Source organism: Phallusia mammillata, chromosome 4 (genome assembly GCF_965637545.1).
Source record: "Phallusia mammillata chromosome 4, kaPhaMamm4.hap1.1, whole genome shotgun sequence".
NCBI lineage: Eukaryota > Metazoa > Chordata > Ascidiacea > Phlebobranchia > Ascidiidae > Phallusia > Phallusia mammillata.
In genome coordinates, this window is record NC_137255.1 from 17,587,111 (window position 1) to 17,602,037 (window position 14,927).

Sequence of the window (14,927 nt, forward strand, 5' to 3'; positions counted from 1 at the left end):
TTATTTGACATGTGGAAAAATGTATCAACATGTTTCTAATTTCAAACAAAGTCTTGCTTATGAGTGCAACTGCAAATGCAAACCATTCTGAAATAATTTACAACACAATTCTACTAGGCCTGAAAAAAACGTGCAACCACCGACCAGATTCACTGTTTTCATGGCGGATAGTTGATTGCCTACAATTTCCGTTACAAAAATCGCAGGACACATCATGCTCGTCACATCACAGCCAACCCTGCACTGGAACCGAATGATGTGGTTCTGCATCGGTTGCAGTTGCTAATGCAAACAAGTACTTTCGCGCCTTTTTCATTGCATGACGTCTCAATTCCACAAGCAGCTCTTTAAAGACAACTAGTGGTCGAATAATATTGTCGAAGTCCACCAGTAATGTCGCTGCATATTTAGCATCTTACCAAACTTTTCTTACAAATTTCAAAACATTAAAAATTAAAATTAGCCAATTCACACTCCAGCGTAGGCTAACTGGTTGGGACTGGGCATTTTACATGCACGGTGTGTTTTATTGTGATAAAAGCGACTTTAATTATGCCTCTGTAGCAGATTTATTGCATAGAGAAAAGAAAAAAATGTTGGACAAATTTTGTCAAATCGTTTTGTTTCCACCAGCAAAAACATGCTTGGCAAGTATTGTACCGGTAAGCTATTTGTAATATTCCTTTGATATATGTGCTCTGCCTACATCGGACTTTTAAAAGTCCAATTGCCTTAATGAAAATTTCTGCGGGGAACAAAATATAAACAGATATTTTCCATTTTGAGATGATTATTTGTGTTTTAAATCACTGGATGAACTGCAACATTGGAACTTACCATTAAGTTGATTATGGTAGTTTCTGGTTGTTGTTGCTCACCTAACTTTATTTTTTTACGGTGTTTGCTTCTCACTGCAGCGTTTTTCCACTTTGTGTAACCCAACACTTTGCAGAGTAAAATAAAATAAAATATTTTTTGCAAGTTTACGGGGTTGCCAAGTCAAAATTCTTTGAAATAAAGGGCACCCAGTGTCTGGGTAGATCCCAAAGACAGACCAAACGAGACCAGCAAACAGTTTTTGTTTCCATTGCTCATTTAAGGTGTACAAAAACAAGGTGGAAAAGGAGGTTTATTTATCCCGCACTCCCAGTCATAGCCCCTGTTTGACACATCGTTGGAATATCAAACAAAAACGTTTTGTCCGAATGAAGCAGTGTGGTCCTGTGTCAGACTGGAGGTTTTGGTGCAATATGGAACTCATATCACTGACCAAAGCTATATTTTTATGAAAGCATAATCATCGACATTCGACAAGTTACCACAATGTGTTATATATTTTAGGTTTATTAACAAAGTCATGCAAGAATACAAGTATGCGCTCTAAAATATTACACATGCAAAATAAAAAGTTTTTTAGTGCCAATTCGCACATTGTCTTTTAATTAGCAGGTCCCCGCTGAATTTCCGGTAGGTTTTGGATTTTGTGGAGTAGATTTTGATCTAGCTGGACGATCCACATCTTTGGCCCTTTTCCATTTGTCGTAAAGGCAACAGTGTAAGGTAACAATTTGTTCTGTAAAGCAATGAGTCGATTGAAACTATGAATAAAGACTATTTTGATTACAAGATTAATTACAACACTTTCCTCATTTTTAGCCACAAAAATTGTAAAACCCGAAACTTACCCGTTTGAAAACCTCATCCAGCAAGGTGGTAACGGAAAAAAAATCTGTTTGTTTTGTCCGTTGGTGTTCGGGCTTTTCTACCAAAGCTGGTATTGGTGGTCGGTTAATGTCTTCCACAACCTAAAACGAAACAAAAAGACTTTATATTAATGATAAACAAAGTAGTAATTTAAACTTTAATTAGGCAAAACATAACAACCTCGGGGACCTCTGGTTTCGCGGCAAGTAATTGGTCAATTTCTTTCTCACAACCGGAATCTCCTTTTGCAAAGATTTCCTCTTTCTTATTCTGCAACATAAATGAGCTGCGATGTTAGTGGTGTGAATCAGGTTAGAGAAAAGCAAAGTCGTTAATTATGTTCCCAGAAAAATTGTAACGGTCGTCGGAATTAGTTATACTTCGGCATGAGCAACCACAGCAACGGTTCTGTCTTCCTGATCGTCAAAAGCTCTATGGACGTCCACTCTCACAACCAACTGACGTCCTTGTATTTTCTGCAACGCATCAAAAAGGCTATGAGCTTGAGAAAAACTTCGGGACATCCAAGATCAAACTTCTCTCTTACTGGAGTAGTTCTCTTTTTTCGCAGCTCACATATTTCCACAGGAACAGCCATCTAAACATTAAAATAAGTTAAATTTCAACCAATATTACTGATAATTGTAGCAGATTTAAAAGAAACAAAGAAACACTTACCTTGTGAAACGGTTGAGGTGGTTGATTTTTTTCAACTTCGATGACTCTAAGGTGGTTGTCGTTGTTCTGACCCTTGAGTTTCTGCATTAAATATCCAAATACCTAATTGTAATTCATATCACATTGCAACTAAATTACTAAACTGTATAAACCCTACTTACCTTCACTCTGTTTTGTTTTTTCAAACAATTCCCCATTTTGATTTAGATTTTTCGAGAACTCAGTTTTACGCAACTCTCTTGCAGCATGCAAAATTTCCCAAATGATTCCGGTTTGAAAACACTGCCAAATTGCATATTGTTCAGTCAAGGTTGTGGTGGAAACGATTGTGATGTTTTCATTGTTGCGCATCTTGTATTTTGAGCACAAAATTTCATCACAGAAGGCATTATGACGTTTCATTGTGCTTACCTGGAGGCAGTGCATGCTGAGTTTTTCAGCAACCTTAAGAGGCGGCTTAGACATAATTTAACGGAGTGGAAAGTGTATTGTTACTAGTTTTTGAAGGTGTCATGTACGTTCTACTGGTGCTTTAGGTCAACTTACTTTACTGATGCCCACGGTCAACTTAATTGCATAGAATTTATAAAGTTTTTTCCTTGTGTTTTTCCACACTCATACCAACTTCCAAACAAAGACCCATATTTAGTCAAAATAAAAACTGTACTGTACCACCTATAGTCCCGAACAATTTGAACCGCTAAGTTCTATCTACTGGAGCTGATTTATTAAAACTCTACTGGCTCGTTAACCCTTTGAGGGTTACTGGTACATATATGTACCACAACTTTGAAGCATCGTAGAAAATTAATTTGTTGTTCGATCGATATAATTTTCACACAACCTCTCAATGTGGATTTAATGTTTATATTTCTATGATTTTTTTGCACTTGCCACCTTCAGATCAGCTGTTTTTGTGCCTTAAAGTAGTCAGTTTTCGGTCATTCTCAAGGGCATAGTTGTTTCACTTACTGGTAAGTATACAAAAACATAAAAACAAGTGACTGATAACGTTTTTTATTGTTTATGTGTTGGTTGTCAATAATTACTAGTTTTAAAAAATAAAACCCTAGTAAAAATGTAAAAATTTTGGACATACATGTTATGGTACATATATGTACCACTGTCCATTTGGGGAAAAAAAGTCAAAGTTTTCGGTTTTGTTGAAAAATGCTGTTGTTTGTTTTTTAAGTCCAATTAGAACTACAAAACAGCACATTTAAGGTTTTTAGTATTTTTTATTTGTATTTTAAGACATTTCAGAACAAAAGTGACAGGAACAAAAAGTTAGTTTTTCCATTGACATATAGCATCGTGGAGGAAATTTTGTTTGCTGATGTTAGCGACACTGAAGATGACCTTGCTTTAGATGCAGAAGATGTTAAGGTTCTCTTAAAAGATTCCAAATTGTTGCTGCCAGTTCAATGCTTGATTGTACGGTAGCAAAAAAGCAAAATCCTAGTGATTAGAAGAGATCTGTAGCAAGTTGAACTTCAACAACAATGAAAATATGAAACCGAGAAATGATCCAATGTATGAAAGGGCTTGTAAAATTAGGCCAGTACTACAGCATTTTAATTCATCATTTCTATCAGTCCTATTTTCTTCCGTTGATGAACATGTGATCAAATTTCAAGGGCCACAATTCTAGTATTTGCAAGAAAAGATCTAGCAAAGTCAATACAATTGACAAGATCAACAATATACAAAGGTGTAAGCTTTGCACATGTCAAAAGATTCAGAACAGGACCAACAACAAGTATGTCCAGTGTGACACATATCTTTGTTGTGCAAAGGATAGGAAATCCTTCAAACTTTATCATAAAAAATAAGTTTCTGTGCTTGATTTTGTTGTATTTCAATTTTTTGTGACCTGTTACCATTTGCTATCTATGATTTCTTCGTACAAAACTGGCATTTCCTTTTCATCTCTATATTGTTGTGAAGCTAAGTTTACTGAACTGAAATCCTACACTGGTAATGACAACAACTATTGTTGAAATACCTGCACCATTATTCTATACTTACAAGTTTTCTCGCATTTTTGTATGCTGTTGACTAGGTTTTGTTTGTTGTTTTGTATTTACTAATCAAATACATAGAATACAAGTATTTGTTAGTTAACAAAGTTTACTTACAGTGATCCTTGAATACATTTTTTACTATAATAATGGATTTGCACCAAAATTGAAAAAAAAAAATTTCAAAAAAAAATTCCCCCAGATGGTTGCTGGTACATATATGTACCATGCTCTAAAATAAACAAACTAAGAAATTACAAAAAAAATTTCGGGGGAATACTTTTTTTGACCCATTTTAACTAAGATTTGTTGACTGAATTAAAAAAAGCAGTGCACAAAAAAGTGTGTCCCTCAAAGGGTTAAAGAGCAGTGCTAACAGTGTAAAGTTGACTGGTCATAGGCAATCAATGTATAATGTCACAAGCAGACAAAGTGTGGCAAATTTTGTTGAACACAGTTTTTACTCATGCATATGACCTCCCGCAAGTGGCGCCGTGATACATCGCCCATGGTCCAGACTGGTACGTTCTTCTGCTATGTCTCAAAGGTCGCCAAATAGGTGGACACCTTTGTGTAAGTTGGGCACATTTAACAGCTGGAAATATATAACCATGATCAACAATGACCGTTTTCATATCATTGCTGAAACTATATATCTGAACCACACAAACTATAGCGCTTGTGTATTATAGAGCTGATTCGTTAAGACTGGCTTGTCTTGACATGTTGAAATGCAGTGTTAGCAGAATAATGTGTGTTAAGTTGTCGTCTTATGTTCTGAATGCTTCACAAAGAGTGGCAACATTGTAGCCGACAGTTTTATCCTGCCGCTAGTGGTAACGTGACATACACAGACCATGCATTAGTCAAGTATAGGTTCTGATGTGCCTCATGTGTCGTTAAGAGGTGGACTTGTTGCATACAACTGACATTATATTACCATAGTAATAAATGACGTGTTATTGCTGAAACTACCTATTTGAACCAAAACAAATTTTGAATGTGAAACAAGACCGCCCCAAATATATTTTTTGTTGTTAAATTTTACAAAAGTTCAGTAGTCAGCAAGCACAGTTATTTACAGTGTATACAGATATTACAAGGGACAGTAACAAAATCACACCGCCGCATTTATGTAAGCACAGTATCCAGAGAATCAAATCACTCGATGAACAATAGTCTAAAGCAGGGGTTCTTAACCAGGGGTACGTGTACCCCTTGGGGGTACGAAGCATCAAAGCAGGGGGTACGGCATGCAGGGTGAAATTATACCGTATTTAGGCATATTTGTAGAGAATGCGTAACAAGTTACTTTGTTATATATCTAGAACGGGTTAGTTTTGTACTACTTACAATACTTTTTTAATGCATGCATTCAACACTCAAGTTATAAATACACTGAGTGTAATTCATATTATTACAATTTTATTTATTCCGTCGGCCATTGTAGACAGGGGGTACGAGAAAATTTTATGAAAGCTCAAAGGGTACGAGCGCAAAAAAGGTTAAGAAACACTGGTCTAAAGCAAAATAGTCAACGACTTTTTTGTTGGTGTTGGTCAACCGAAGTAATCAATGTTATCCGAGACTGGCGTAAAAGTCGTCAAGCCCATCACCAGATGCAGGAGGTGCATCGTACGTGGGCTCTTGTTCTTGATTTTGGTTTTCTTCGTAGCCTTCCTCCCCGGCAGCAATATCGTATACATTCTCTTCAGTTTGATAACTAGCATCATTGCCGTAGCTTCTTTCATCGTATCCGTTGCTGGTTTGATAATCTCCTCCTGTCACCTCCTCCTGGTGCTGATTATAATCATCCTGACTGTATTCATTTGTAGCTGCTTCTTGTTCGTACGAGACTTCAGCCACATTTCCCTGCTGTTCATACGACTCTTCAGGGCGGTTCTCCTGCTGTTCATACGATTCTTCAGCAACGTTTTCCTTTTGGTCTTTATCCACGTCCTCCTGTTGATCGTAGGACTCTTCAACCACATTTTCTTGCTCTGGAACATGTTGCTCAACTTCAGCAGGTGGATTGTAGTTGTCGTTTAGGGCGGAGTCGTCTTCAGGGTTTTCAGTTTGCTTTTGTGGCTCGGGATCACTCATCTCACGTACTTCCGGCTTGTCCTGCTCTTGTGCTGGTGCTTCGGTTTGTGCGTCATCTTTTGTATACTCTGCTTTGGTCGCCTTGGTTTTTTGATCGGCTAAAGCAGCTTTTGAAATAAGAAATGCGCTTCGTTAAAGATTGCCTGCGCTTATAAAAACAACAAAGAGCAGGGGTCGGCAACCTTTTTGTACTGCGGACCGTTTTTAAAACTGAAATTTTATCGCGAACCGGTCTTCAAAAAACTACAATTTTTTTTGGAATAAAAACGCATAAATTAGTTTATAGTCCCCGGGAAGCACGGGCAAAATGTTTTAAAACATTTGGTCTGAAAACGTATACGGCCCGGTAACAAACTTCTCGCGGACCGGCGGTTGCCTACCACTGACATAGACAATTCGACCTACGCCTTTGTTAAGGGTTGGCTAAGTTGATGTGTTTGTTTGTTGTCCAGAGAAACTTGTGATACGTCGGTTAATTACATCTTCATATAACTATGTATAATCAGATCGACAAATGTTGGCTATTAACTATATGCTGCTACATATGCAAATAAGTCAAGAACAGCCATACGTTTGTCGTTGGTAGGTGAAACCGTTTTTTCGCACAATAAGACAAATAAACTTGGTATATGATCTATGCGATGCTAAATAAGCTGTTGGGACTTACCATTTTTTTCACGACGGCGACGACTTTTTGTGGATGCAAGTTCCTTGCCCTTGTAGGCATTGTCGCTGATTTGTGTTGTTAGTTTCTGCAGTCTTATATTCTCAGGGGTATCTGCAACCTTTGAAATGAAAAACTATTTTTTTTTCAAAACACAACCATGCATTCAACACGCGCTATACTAAATACAGTGGTGGGATTCAGCCGGTGCGTACCGGTTGTATCGAACCGTCTCACGAAATTTTATGAGATTAGCGAACCGGTTAGCATTACTTATGGTTGCTGTCAATGGACTTTTAGTCACAGAACCGGCTGAAAAATACGACTTTTGTGATAGAACCAACTGACAAACAATTTGAATTCAACCACTGACCAAATAGTCTCAAATCAAATAGAAATGCATTCACGGGATGTTCGCAATCACATGTATATGCGACTATATTGTAGAGGAAACTAAAATCGAACGTGTCTATGTATCACACAGTTGTTCAGTGTGTAAATATTTTACTGCAACACTTGCCTGTGTAAATTTTGTTCTATTCTTTTCGAAATCGCTCGTGTACTTTGACTTGCTAACAAGCGAGCTCATTCGTTTAGCGTTTTCTATCTCTGGTGTTGTTGTGCTTAATCCCTTCCCTTTGATTTGTTCAAACGATGCTTTGTACTTGTTCTGAAAGAATACAAAACATGATAAAACACGGTTTCTTACCTGTTGCAGTGACTCTGGGGCAATGATTGGCACATTGTATGTATGATGGATAAGATATTTTTATTCAGTATGTTATTAAAACGAAGGAGAATTAACAGTATTGTTACAAAACGTTTTGGTGTAACACAGGGGTGGGCAACGTGCGGCACTTTTCCATTTTTTGTGCGGCCCTTTATCTTCTTTCACCTATTTCCCCCCCAAAAAGGCTATTTGAGTGTTCATCATGCTGGAACTTTTGCTCTTTTAGTTTAGTGTTTGTGCGATGTCACCCGTAGGCTACACCGCTACAGCGGTGTATATACTAATGTGTATCTGCTATGATTTTTATATCCCCTTGTACTAGTGGTTTTCTAGTAAAAGCTGAAAATATAAATTAGTGTTTATTTGATGTGCGGCCCTCCTGTAAGCATTACATTTTCCTAACTGGCCCTTGTGTTAAAAAGGTTGCCCACCCCTTGTGTCACTGATTAAAAGCAAATTAAACTCAAAAGTTTCCCTTTTACATTTCTTCGTGTGCCGCAAAATATAAATGTTATTTGAAGTGCAAATCATACATCATGTTTGGTTTGGGGCGACATGCAGACGTGAGCTTAACGCTAGAATTTTAGATAAATTTTATTGTTGCCAATAACAATCCAACCAAACACATTGAAAAGACAATTTTTTGAATCTACTGAGCATGTATGATAAGTTGCCGAGTTTAGAATTTTACACCACTAAACTAAACACGTTACCTGACTTTGCTGTTTAGACATGTTTAAGGCATGCATCATCTGTGGCGTCATGTATGACTTTGCTGCGGCGGCAGCCCATCGCTTTTTCTTCTCTTCTTCTGTCTCGGGCATTTTAAGACTTTACACTGTTCAAATATTACAAGTATTTTACTTGCTAAAATGAATACTTTACAATTATTAGACAATGAATGTTGCTCTTATAATATCAAAAGCTAAAAATCACTATGTTTTTGTAAACGCTTTACACAGGCAAAAACCAAACAGCGTTTGTGCTCATACACCAACGTTCACATCCGTCTAACCTAGCTTGGTGGGCTATTCGAGAACTATTCACTGCCGGCTCTGGGCTACGACTTAGAAGGGCTTGTCAGAGAAAGATACTTCGCGCATGTCGTCATTTCCTCTTCTCCTCTCCATCTCACTCGCTGCGCCCGCGCCACTTCCCCCTGTCATATCACAACACAATGCTACTGCGCGGTTGCTTTCGAACATTTTCTACCCAACGCAATAGAGTTGAAACTCACCAAGTGGCATGTCGAAACTCATTAGTGCGCAGAACTGCAATTTTCAGCTCTGTTTGCGAAAATAATAAACAAAACACCTACACATATACAACTACCACAAACGGTTGGCAAACACACGTGGACAAATGCTGAAACTTCCTACAGTGACGTAGACCTGGTTACCTGGACAAGCGTGGGTTGAATCAGCATCCTGCAACGTGCGTGGCTATTTGTACCGCGGGTCGTACTCCTGTACTCCCGTTAAGTAAATCAGAACGTACCAAGTCAAGGCTTTTCTTGGGCAGGCAGATCAACCGCTGTAAGGTTGGAACGAAGCAGGAAAGACAACAGATATGAATTCTAAAAGGACGCTTATCAGCGTTAACGTGGTGGATGTCGAGAAACGAAGAAAACCATCGAAGCACTATGTAAGGATCACACTGCCAATATTTAAAACTAAGATTTTTAGGCTCTTTTAGCGCCGGTCTGAGAATTGTTAGATCTCTTGACCTTTTATTATCGAGATTTCTCATTGGTTTTGTGTAGGTTTATGTGATGAGCGTTTCGTGGAGTGATGGTAACCTTTGCAACATTGCAAGAAGATTTAGTTCATTTTTTGACATGCACGTAAGTACCTAGAATATGACACCATAAGTTTTGTGTATAGTTTTGTCATTAAAAGAACTTGTCAAGGTAAAGTATTATGTTAGTAACATTTTATTGTCATAATTTGTGTTTGCTAGATGGCTCTACTCGAAAAATTTCCGGTAGAAGGGGGGCAAAAAGATCCATCGAAACGTCTTCTTCCGTTTCTTCCGGGAAAACTCTTCTTTCGCAGATCACACACCCGTGATGTAACCATGCAGAGACTTGGCAAAATCAGCGAATACTGTCAGGTGACACTCGTACCAGTTTGTAAACCTATCCTTCCTGCTGCAATCTACGCAAGCGAGCAGTCAATGTGTGTGATTATTGCTACTAAGTGCTTTTAAGTTACTTGCTATTAGGTTGTGGAATTATTGATTATACAAACTGCTGCGTCGTTTTCAGGATCTTACGAAGCTTCCAGATTACATTTCACAATGCGACATAATACTGAACTTCTTCCAGTCCAGTGTTGACGATGAGAAAATAAGCAGGTATGCAAAGTTTAACTGCCTGATTTACATTTTTACTTGGATATAACATTGCTTATGCAGTTTTTGTTTGCAGACGGCCAGAGTCGGAAACAAACGGTTTGTAATTGTGGACTGTATACAATATAAATGCTGTGAATTTCAAATTGCTTTGTTATAGATTTCCTTAAGTTATTTTCGGCACAAAAACCTAAACGCATAACAACTTTATTGTTGAACGTACCTACTTGACTGCTTAAATCCCAGAAAAACCGGAAATCAGAAACATCACTGGACCGATAGAGATGGAATCGTACATCGCTATTGCAGACTACAAAGCGGAGGCCAAGAACCAGATCAGCATGCATGTCGGAGAAGTGGTAGAGGTCGTGGATAAAAGCGAAACTGGTAAGATAGGCAGGTTTTGAAAGCTTCATTGTTTCAACCGATTTCGGTCCATCTATAGGTTGGTGGTTGGTGTGTAACCTTTATGATGCGAACGGTTTCGTTCCCGGTGCGTTCCTGGAAAAGCTGGATGCAGACCAGGAAGACAATGCACAGGATGAGGAGGATGATGCTGACGATGCAGGTATAGTAACAAAAACTTGACTAGAAATTATGAAAGACACTGCTGACTAAGGCGATTGTTTTCCCGGACACACTTAATTGTCAATGTATTTACCTTCTCGGTCGAGAGTGCATGGATTAAGTGTTTGTTCATTGCAGGCACGTTGTATATTGCCAAAGTCGCTTATGACTCAACTTCGAAAGACGAGCTGAGCTTTCCAGCCGGAGCTCAATTGGAATTGGTGAAAAAGAATTCCGACGGGTGGTGGTTAATGAGGTAACCTTACCTATACTTGTACCTACTTACCTATACTTGTACCTAGTCGGAAGAAATACCTACCAATATTTCTTCCGACTAAAATCGTCCCATTACCGAAATAATAACAAGTTTGTTGTAAGATCGGGTAGACTGCCTAACTTCCTTCTTTTACAACAAGTCTGATGCATATCGCGCTGCCCAAACATGTACCCACTTCCTGCAAAAACTTTGGCACTTTGCTAAGTCATGATTAACTACTGGCACCAACGCCAATGTTTTGGGCAGTGTTTTAACAGGCAAGTCGCCCGCACGGTTTATTAAACCACAATATCTTATGTTGTTAATGTTATAACCAGAATTGTAAGCGGGCCTGAAATTCGGCCCCGAACCCTGCCCAAACAGAGAAGGGCGACCCTGATTTTTAAAAAGCAAGTCCGAATCAGGCTCGAAAGTTGGTAAAAATGCGTTAAAAATGAAGCCCTGTGTATCTCTATAGAGTCGGGACCGAATCAAGTCGGATTTGTTGAAACTTAATCACGAATCAGGCCCAAAGCTTACCCTAAAAGCCCTACCCGATTTATACTTTAACAACAAAACTAACACGATTGTGTATATTGGACAGAAACAACAGCTCGGAAGGTTGGGCGCCTGCTTCATTTATGACAAAGTCCGATCGTTCCCGTAGCGCATCAACACCCCCTGCACGTTATGGAAATGGACAAAACGTCTTTCCAGGTATTTTTTGTCAATGGTTTAAAACATCTGAAAACATATGTAGTATCTGTGGATGTCTTTTGTGAAATTGTTTTAAAAGTGGTGGTGTCTTTTTTTTCTTTGGGATACAATTCCGCTTAGTTTAAAGTTATGTAATTGTACTAGTGCACACCCATATGTACACTAAATGCCGAAGTTGATGATTACTCAATACAATTCGGTTGAATGGCAAATAAGTTAAAATTCTTTATTCTCCTTACAGTTGGAAGTGCATCAACCTTGCAAGTGGCCAGCAAGCCACCACCAAAACGAAACACAATCAATCGAAAGCTTAACTCAGAAACGCGCAAGGCTGCTTTGAAGAGACTTGACACTTTTGAAGAAGTGACCGAAGAGACCAGGCAGCATTACGTTACTCTTTTTTCTCTTGATAACAAAGTTCCCGACGGTCTGAGTTTCGGTGTCGGACAGGTGGTCGAGGTACATAAATTACTACAGCAAGTTTGTAGGGCAAGGGCCATTACCTTGTGGGGGATAGTATCTTCCGATTCGCCGTTTTTATCTCTCAAAGTTAACATATGCTTACATTTCTGTAAAGAACTTATTTTTCCTAAAGCATAAAGCTACGCTCATACATTGATAACAACTTGCTTTGTGTCGTCTAAAACAGTGCTTCCCAACCTTTTCCAGCTCACGGCCCACTTTAAAAAAAATTTTTTTTTGGTGGAGCACTGTTTTAACACATTGTACTTTTGCCTCAAATTTACTTCCTGCCTTGATGAAACCGTATTTGATGTATTCTGGGTCCAAATGAAGTTATGGCATCAAGATTTTACAACTAATACAAGCACTGTTGTGACGCGACGGTCACAGTTTGGGTGTGAAAAAAGCTTTGTTTGACGTGAAACCTTATGCGGCTTTCATAGTGAGAATATGTTTGTTTTTTTGATAATATAGTTAAACTTGAAAGTATGTTCACATGAACTGTATAACTTTTGAACTTCTATTTTGGTATGATAATAGTTTGACAAGTTTCGCGGCCCACGAGAAAGAACGTCGCGGCCCACCAGTGGGCCGCGGACCACCGGTTGGGAAGCGCTGGTCTAAAAAACGTTGTGTATTTATCATTTGTTTTATATTGTATTCCGTTTGGACACATGTATACCGTTTTTAATGCTGTACAAGTTACCTAATTTTGATTTAGAAACAACTTTATTTGACAAATATAAAAATTAGAAACACTACCCTCCAACGCCCACGCGTGTGTTAATGCATTGACAGGTGATCGAGCAATCTGACAACGGTTGGTGGTTCGTAGCATTTGCTGGGAAAGAAGGATGGGTTCCTGCAAACTACCTTGGTCCCGTTAAGAGCCCGGTGAGCGGAAACGGGAGTCCTCCTAAGCAGAGAAGCACTTCGGAGGTTGTTCTGAAGCCATGGGAGAGGCTGGCTTTAAGTGACAAAAGAAAGAAAGAAGATGCCCCTCTTGCGAGAGTTAAACCAAAACCTGAGCGGCCGAAAGGTCCAGAAATTTCAACACTTTCACAACCGATGTTGCCGAAAAAAGATATTTTACCAAAAAAGAAACAGTTGAGTGTAAAATAGAAAAAAAATCGAAAAATTTATATTTTACTATCAACTGGATCGTGGTTAATAAGTGTAATCTTTCTTTGTACTTTTTGATAAACATGACGAACTACATCTAAGATTAACCTTCAGCAGAAACATTGCGACTTTTTCGTTGTGCTGATGTTACGCAGAGTTGTTTGCTTTGCAATAAAATTAGGTCTCAAACAAATTAGCAATTACTCTGCCTAAAATATGGTTAATTCGTATAAAACCATAAATGTCTAAATTTTAACTATAAAATCTACTCTTGATTTCTAGCTGCCTATGCTATTGACAGACTTATATGTATGATACATCGAATGTTTTTTCTAGGTTTGAAGCAATGCCTGGCATGTTGGCTGAAGTGATGAAACAGCAACAGAAAAAACTACTTCCGCCAACTAAAACCAACGCACTTAGATCCGAACCAAAGATTGAGGATGAAGCTCAATATGTGGCAATGGTCAATTATGCTGGTATTTAGCTTTACTCTGTGGTTAGTCCAACACACTGTTCATAAAATAAACCTTTCTAACGTCGCAGGTCAGCGACCAAAGCGCCTTGAAGACGAGCCGTGGTTTAAAGACATTGGTCGCCAGGAAGCAGAATCTTCACTTAAAATGGAGGACAAGGTAACTCTATATTCTTACAAAGACAACGACTGATCACACAAGTTTGAGCCGATGGAACTTTTATTTTATCGGCTGTGGCATGCACGAACTCTTCGGTTGCGTTGATTCCTTAACTATTTTCTATTAGTTTCAATATTGATTTGCAGGAAGGCTACTTTGTTGTGAGACGCAGCAAATCGGGTGGAAACGACAATCCTTATTCATTGACGCTTTACCATCGAAAAAACATCTTTAACTTTCACGTAAGAAAGAGAAGAGATGGCCGCTACGCAACCGGTATATACAGTGAAGGGGAGAAAACGTTTTCAAGTGTCCAAGAGCTTGTCCAGTTTTACAAAGAGAACACTTTGGTGGTTGGAGATGACAGCAATATGGTTATACTGAAGGGGTCACCCAGCGACTACCTTTAACAGAATTTCGGAACTATAAATATACACTTTAATGTTGCTCTGTTAGCATGCAGTTGTGTTGTTGTAAGAATGTAAGCTACGCATTATTGTTACAGTATTTAAGAGTTTCAAATTCGTTGTTATAACGTATCTCCTTTGTTCGCGTCTTTTTTGAACAACAGGTCTTTGTGTTTCAAGTGATTATTAAGTTTAAAAATTGTTATGTCTGTTTTAATATGTTTACAAGTAGGACAAAAGTTGTGGTGGAATGGAGGTTTAAAATAATCTGAACAGAAAAGAATGGGAGCTTTCTTTGTCAAATAAGCATATTAAATCGATAGGGCGAATGCAACACTACAGGAAACTGCTTTCAAGGCCCGTGTTACATAGAAAAATATCACCAGAATCCAACCCACTGCCCATTCAACCATTTAGTGGCCAAAAGCTGAAGCTTAATTTTAGTGGCCAATTGGCCAAAAGTTAATGCTAAAAACGAGTATCAATTGGGGGTGGGAGTTAAGTGAACA

General features: G+C 38.5%; 4 protein-coding genes and 1 long non-coding RNA gene across 5 annotated transcripts; 2 read left to right on the forward strand and 3 right to left on the reverse strand.

The window, feature by feature from the left end:
• Positions 1–1,379: 1,379 nt before the first annotated feature.
• LOC145223559 (uncharacterized) lies at positions 1,380–2,302 on the reverse strand. Its single transcript, XM_080089964.1, has 5 exons — positions 2,252–2,302; positions 2,085–2,180; positions 1,885–1,974; positions 1,686–1,805; positions 1,380–1,573 (listed from the first exon to the last, which is right to left on the reverse strand). The coding sequence occupies exons 1-5, from the start codon at positions 2,300–2,302 to the stop codon at positions 1,439–1,441; spliced, it is 492 nt and encodes a 163-aa protein (XP_079946090.1). The 3' UTR covers positions 1,380–1,438.
• On the reverse strand, positions 2,252–3,127 carry LOC145223908 (uncharacterized). Its single transcript, XM_080090320.1, has 3 exons — positions 2,544–3,127; positions 2,383–2,463; positions 2,252–2,302 (listed from the first exon to the last, which is right to left on the reverse strand). Exons 1-2 carry the CDS (start codon positions 2,845–2,847, stop codon positions 2,429–2,431), a joined length of 339 nt encoding a protein of 112 aa, XP_079946446.1. The 5' UTR covers positions 2,848–3,127; the 3' UTR covers positions 2,252–2,302; positions 2,383–2,428.
• A 7-nt stretch (positions 3,128–3,134) lies between these two features.
• On the forward strand, positions 3,135–4,494 carry LOC145223909 (uncharacterized). The gene is made up of 2 exons (XR_013859519.1): positions 3,135–3,356; positions 3,637–4,494. It is a non-coding gene; the product is annotated as an uncharacterized LOC145223909 (long non-coding RNA).
• A 657-nt stretch (positions 4,495–5,151) lies between these two features.
• Positions 5,152–8,907, reverse strand: LOC145225371 (uncharacterized). The gene is made up of 4 exons (XM_080092055.1): positions 8,614–8,907; positions 7,691–7,840; positions 7,174–7,291; positions 5,152–6,613 (listed from the first exon to the last, which is right to left on the reverse strand). The coding sequence occupies exons 1-4, from the start codon at positions 8,722–8,724 to the stop codon at positions 5,982–5,984; spliced, it is 1,011 nt and encodes a 336-aa protein (XP_079948181.1). The 5' UTR covers positions 8,725–8,907; the 3' UTR covers positions 5,152–5,981.
• Positions 8,908–9,423: 516 nt separating this feature from the next.
• On the forward strand, positions 9,424–14,559 carry LOC145223560 (SH3 and PX domain-containing protein 2B-like). The gene is made up of 14 exons (XM_080089965.1): positions 9,424–9,544; positions 9,663–9,743; positions 9,860–10,012; positions 10,167–10,255; positions 10,329–10,351; positions 10,499–10,639; positions 10,698–10,820; positions 10,958–11,075; positions 11,680–11,792; positions 12,034–12,251; positions 13,053–13,342; positions 13,713–13,855; positions 13,923–14,011; positions 14,158–14,559. Exons 1-14 carry the CDS (start codon positions 9,470–9,472, stop codon positions 14,419–14,421), a joined length of 1,920 nt encoding a protein of 639 aa, XP_079946091.1. The 5' UTR covers positions 9,424–9,469; the 3' UTR covers positions 14,422–14,559.
• Positions 14,560–14,927: the final 368 nt, after the last annotated feature.

Coding starts and splice junctions, on each gene's coding strand:
- LOC145223560 (XM_080089965.1), top strand. CDS start 9,470: ATGAATTCTAAAAGGACGCTTATCAGCGTTAACGTGGTGGATGTCGAG. Junction 10,256..10,328: donor GACGATGAGAAAATAAGCAG/GTATGCAAAGTT, acceptor TTTTGTTTGCAG/ACGGCCAGAGTCGGAAACAA. Junction 14,012..14,157: donor CACTTAAAATGGAGGACAAG/GTAACTCTATAT, acceptor ATTGATTTGCAG/GAAGGCTACTTTGTTGTGAG.
- LOC145225371 (XM_080092055.1), bottom strand. CDS start 8,724: ATGCCCGAGACAGAAGAAGAGAAGAAAAAGCGATGGGCTGCCGCCGCA. Junction 7,841..8,613: donor TGTCTAAACAGCAAAGTCAG/GTAACGTGTTTA, acceptor GTATTCTTTCAG/AACAAGTACAAAGCATCGTT. Junction 6,614..7,173: donor TCGCCGTCGTGAAAAAAATG/GTAAGTCCCAAC, acceptor TTATTTCAAAAG/CTGCTTTAGCCGATCAAAAA.
- LOC145223908 (XM_080090320.1), bottom strand. CDS start 2,847: ATGTCTAAGCCGCCTCTTAAGGTTGCTGAAAAACTCAGCATGCACTGC. Junction 2,464..2,543: donor AAAAACAAAACAGAGTGAAG/GTAAGTAGGGTT, acceptor TATTTAATGCAG/AAACTCAAGGGTCAGAACAA.
- LOC145223559 (XM_080089964.1), bottom strand. CDS start 2,302: ATGGCTGTTCCTGTGGAAATATGTGAGCTGCGAAAAAAGAGAACTACT. Junction 1,975..2,084: donor CTGTGGTTGCTCATGCCGAA/GTATAACTAATT, acceptor TTTATGTTGCAG/AATAAGAAAGAGGAAATCTT. Junction 1,574..1,685: donor TGGATGAGGTTTTCAAACGG/GTAAGTTTCGGG, acceptor ATTGCTTTACAG/AACAAATTGTTACCTTACAC.